This window comes from Lepidothrix coronata, unplaced genomic scaffold, assembly GCF_001604755.1.
Source record: "Lepidothrix coronata isolate B3197 unplaced genomic scaffold, Lepidothrix_coronata-1.0 Scaffold402, whole genome shotgun sequence".
Taxonomy (NCBI): Eukaryota; Metazoa; Chordata; class Aves; order Passeriformes; family Pipridae; genus Lepidothrix; species Lepidothrix coronata.
Window position 1 is genome coordinate 1 of NW_016690582.1, and position 2,110 is coordinate 2,110.

A 2,110-nucleotide genomic window follows, 5' to 3' on the forward strand; every position below is an offset into this window, starting at 1 on the left:
GAAGGCCCCAGACTTACATGAGGTCCCAGGGGTTGGGATGAGGATGAGGAGGGGGATGAAGGCCCCAGACTCACATGAGGTCCCAGGGGTTGGGATGAGGATGAGGAGGGGGATGAAGGCCCCAGACTCACATGAGGTCCCAGGGGTTGGGATGAGGATGAGGAGGGGGATGAAGGCCCCAGACTCACATGAGGTCCCAGGGCGTCCCGGCCTCCTCCAGCTCCTCCATGAGCTCCGTGAGGCGCCGGCGGAAGAAGATCTCGAAGCGCAAATCGTCCTCGAACACCAAGGACTTGCGCAGCCCCCGTGCCGAGATCTGGGAATGATCCCCATCCAGGGCCATCCCGGGAGTCAGCTCAGCTCCCCCCTGCCTGCCCCCCCGTCCCCTGCATTCCCTGGCAGTCCCGGACCCCCCTGGATCATCCCCAGACCCCCCGGACCCTCCCAGGATCCCCCAGACCCCCGTCACCTCCTGCCAGACCCGGCAGTGGCTGAGGAAGCAGCTCAGCTCCCCCCTGCCTGCCCCTCTCAATTCCCTGGATACCTCCGGATCCCAATTCCATGGAGCCCCCCTGGAGCCCTGCTGAGACCCAGACCCCCCCCCCAGGACCCCCCAGACCCCCCTCACCTCCTGCCAGACGCGGAAGTGGCTGAGGAAGCAGCCCACCTCCCCCCGGGTGAGGGGCCGCCCATGGAAGGGGTCCCGGTATCCCGGGAGCATCCGGATCCCCAGCGCCTCCACCTCGCTGCTGTTCAGGGCCCTGCGGAGCCAGGGAGGCTTCCAGAGGGGGATCCCTTGGGAAAGATTCCCCCTGGAGACCCCCCCGGGAGCCCCAAACTCACCGACCGTCCACGGCCTCCACCAGTTTGCAGGAAATTCCCTGCTCCTGGAGCGTCCGGAGCATCCGCGCCCGGCGGTCGGAGCGGCGCTGCAGGTTGATCAGGAACACCTGGGGGGACGAATTTGGGAATATCCACCCAAATCCCAATGGGAATGGGAGAATCCACCCAAAATCCACAGGGGAATGGGATAAACCACCCAAAGTCAGGAGGGGAGAGGGATAATCCACCCGAAATCCAGAGAAGGGGGTAAGATCAACCAATCCAGAGGAAAAGTGGGAAAACCACCCAAAATCCAGTGGGGAATGGGGCAATGCAACTGGAATCCAGAGGGGAGGGGAGCAACATCCAGCAGAAAAGTGGGAAAACAAGACAAAATTCAGAACGGGAGGGGGAAAAATGACCCCAAATCCGAAAATGAAGAGGGATCCCATCCCAAAATCCCGAGGGAATGCCACACTCACCTCGTCAAAGCCCATCTTGTCGGAGACCTTGGGGGGCACCCACACGTGGGGGGAGGGCTCGGCCGGAGGAAGCTTCACTGGGAATGGGAGAATCCCACTGGGAATCAACCCCGGAGCCTGGAGGGGACATTCCCAGTCCCAAATATCCCCATCCCACCAGGAATCAACCCCTGAGCCTGGGTGGGACATTCCCAATGCCCAGTTTCCAATCCCAGGAGTCTGGGGGTGACTCTGTGGGGTTCCCCCATTCCATGCCAGGCTCCCAAGGCCCCGGATCCGTGTGGATCCCGCCCCTCACCCATGATCTCCAGCTGGACGTGCAGGAAGTTGTCGGCCTCGTCCCGCAGGGAGCTGTGGGAGCGCAGCGGGACCGGCAGGAACCCGAACACCTCCCGGTTACTGACGAACATCTGAACCCCTGGAATGGGATTGGGAATGGGAGGGCACCCCAGGAATGGGGATGGGAACAGGGGGTGTCGCTCCTGGAATGGGATCAGGAGGCGGATGGGGGTCACTCCTGGAATGGGAATCAGGGGCTCACACCAGGAACGGGGATGGGAACAGGAATAGGGGGGCACCCAAAGCCAAAGCTGGCGCAAAGCTGAGCCCAGCCCTGAGTTGAGCTCAAGGGACTGAAGTCAAGCACAGCCTGACATCGAGTCCAGCCCAAACCCACCCAAATTCCACCCCAAATCCATGCAAATCCCACCCTAAACCCACCCCAAAGCCCAGCCCAAAGCCAACCCAAATTCCACCCAAAGCCCAGCCCCACTGACCCGCCCATCCCAGCCCCACTGACCCGCTGA

The 2,110-nt window shown here is 62.3% G+C and overlaps 2 protein-coding genes across 2 annotated transcripts in view; both read right to left on the minus strand.

The window, feature by feature from the left end:
- Positions 1-89: 89 nt before the first annotated feature.
- On the minus strand, positions 90-2,032 carry COLGALT1 (collagen beta(1-O)galactosyltransferase 1). Its single transcript, XM_017839349.1, has 5 exons — positions 1,603-2,032; positions 1,305-1,381; positions 844-950; positions 629-761; positions 90-316 (listed from the first exon to the last, which is right to left on the minus strand). Exons 1-5 carry the CDS (start codon positions 1,712-1,714, stop codon positions 185-187), a joined length of 561 nt encoding a protein of 186 aa, XP_017694838.1. The 5' UTR covers positions 1,715-2,032; the 3' UTR covers positions 90-184.
- Positions 1,816-2,110, minus strand: part of PGLS (6-phosphogluconolactonase) — a 14,483-nt gene continuing 14,188 nt past the window's right edge. The window contains exon 5 of the mRNA XM_017839344.1: positions 1,816-1,821. Coding sequence (XP_017694833.1) covers positions 1,816-1,821 — 6 coding nt within the window. The remainder of the gene's footprint in view (positions 1,822-2,110) is intronic.

What these genes read in the sequence shown, in the direction of transcription:
- COLGALT1 (XM_017839349.1), bottom strand. Translation starts at nt 1,714, where the DNA reads ATGTTCGTCAGTAACCGGGAGGTGTTCGGGTTCCTGCCGGTCCCGCTG. An exon ending in GTGGAGGCCGTGGACGGTCG is followed by an intron (nt 762 to 843) that starts GTGAGTTTGGGG and finishes CTGGCTCCGCAG; the next exon opens with GGCCCTGAACAGCAGCGAGG. An exon ending in ACTTCCGCGTCTGGCAGGAG is followed by an intron (nt 317 to 628) that starts GTGAGGGGGGTC and finishes GATCATTCCCAG; the next exon opens with ATCTCGGCACGGGGGCTGCG.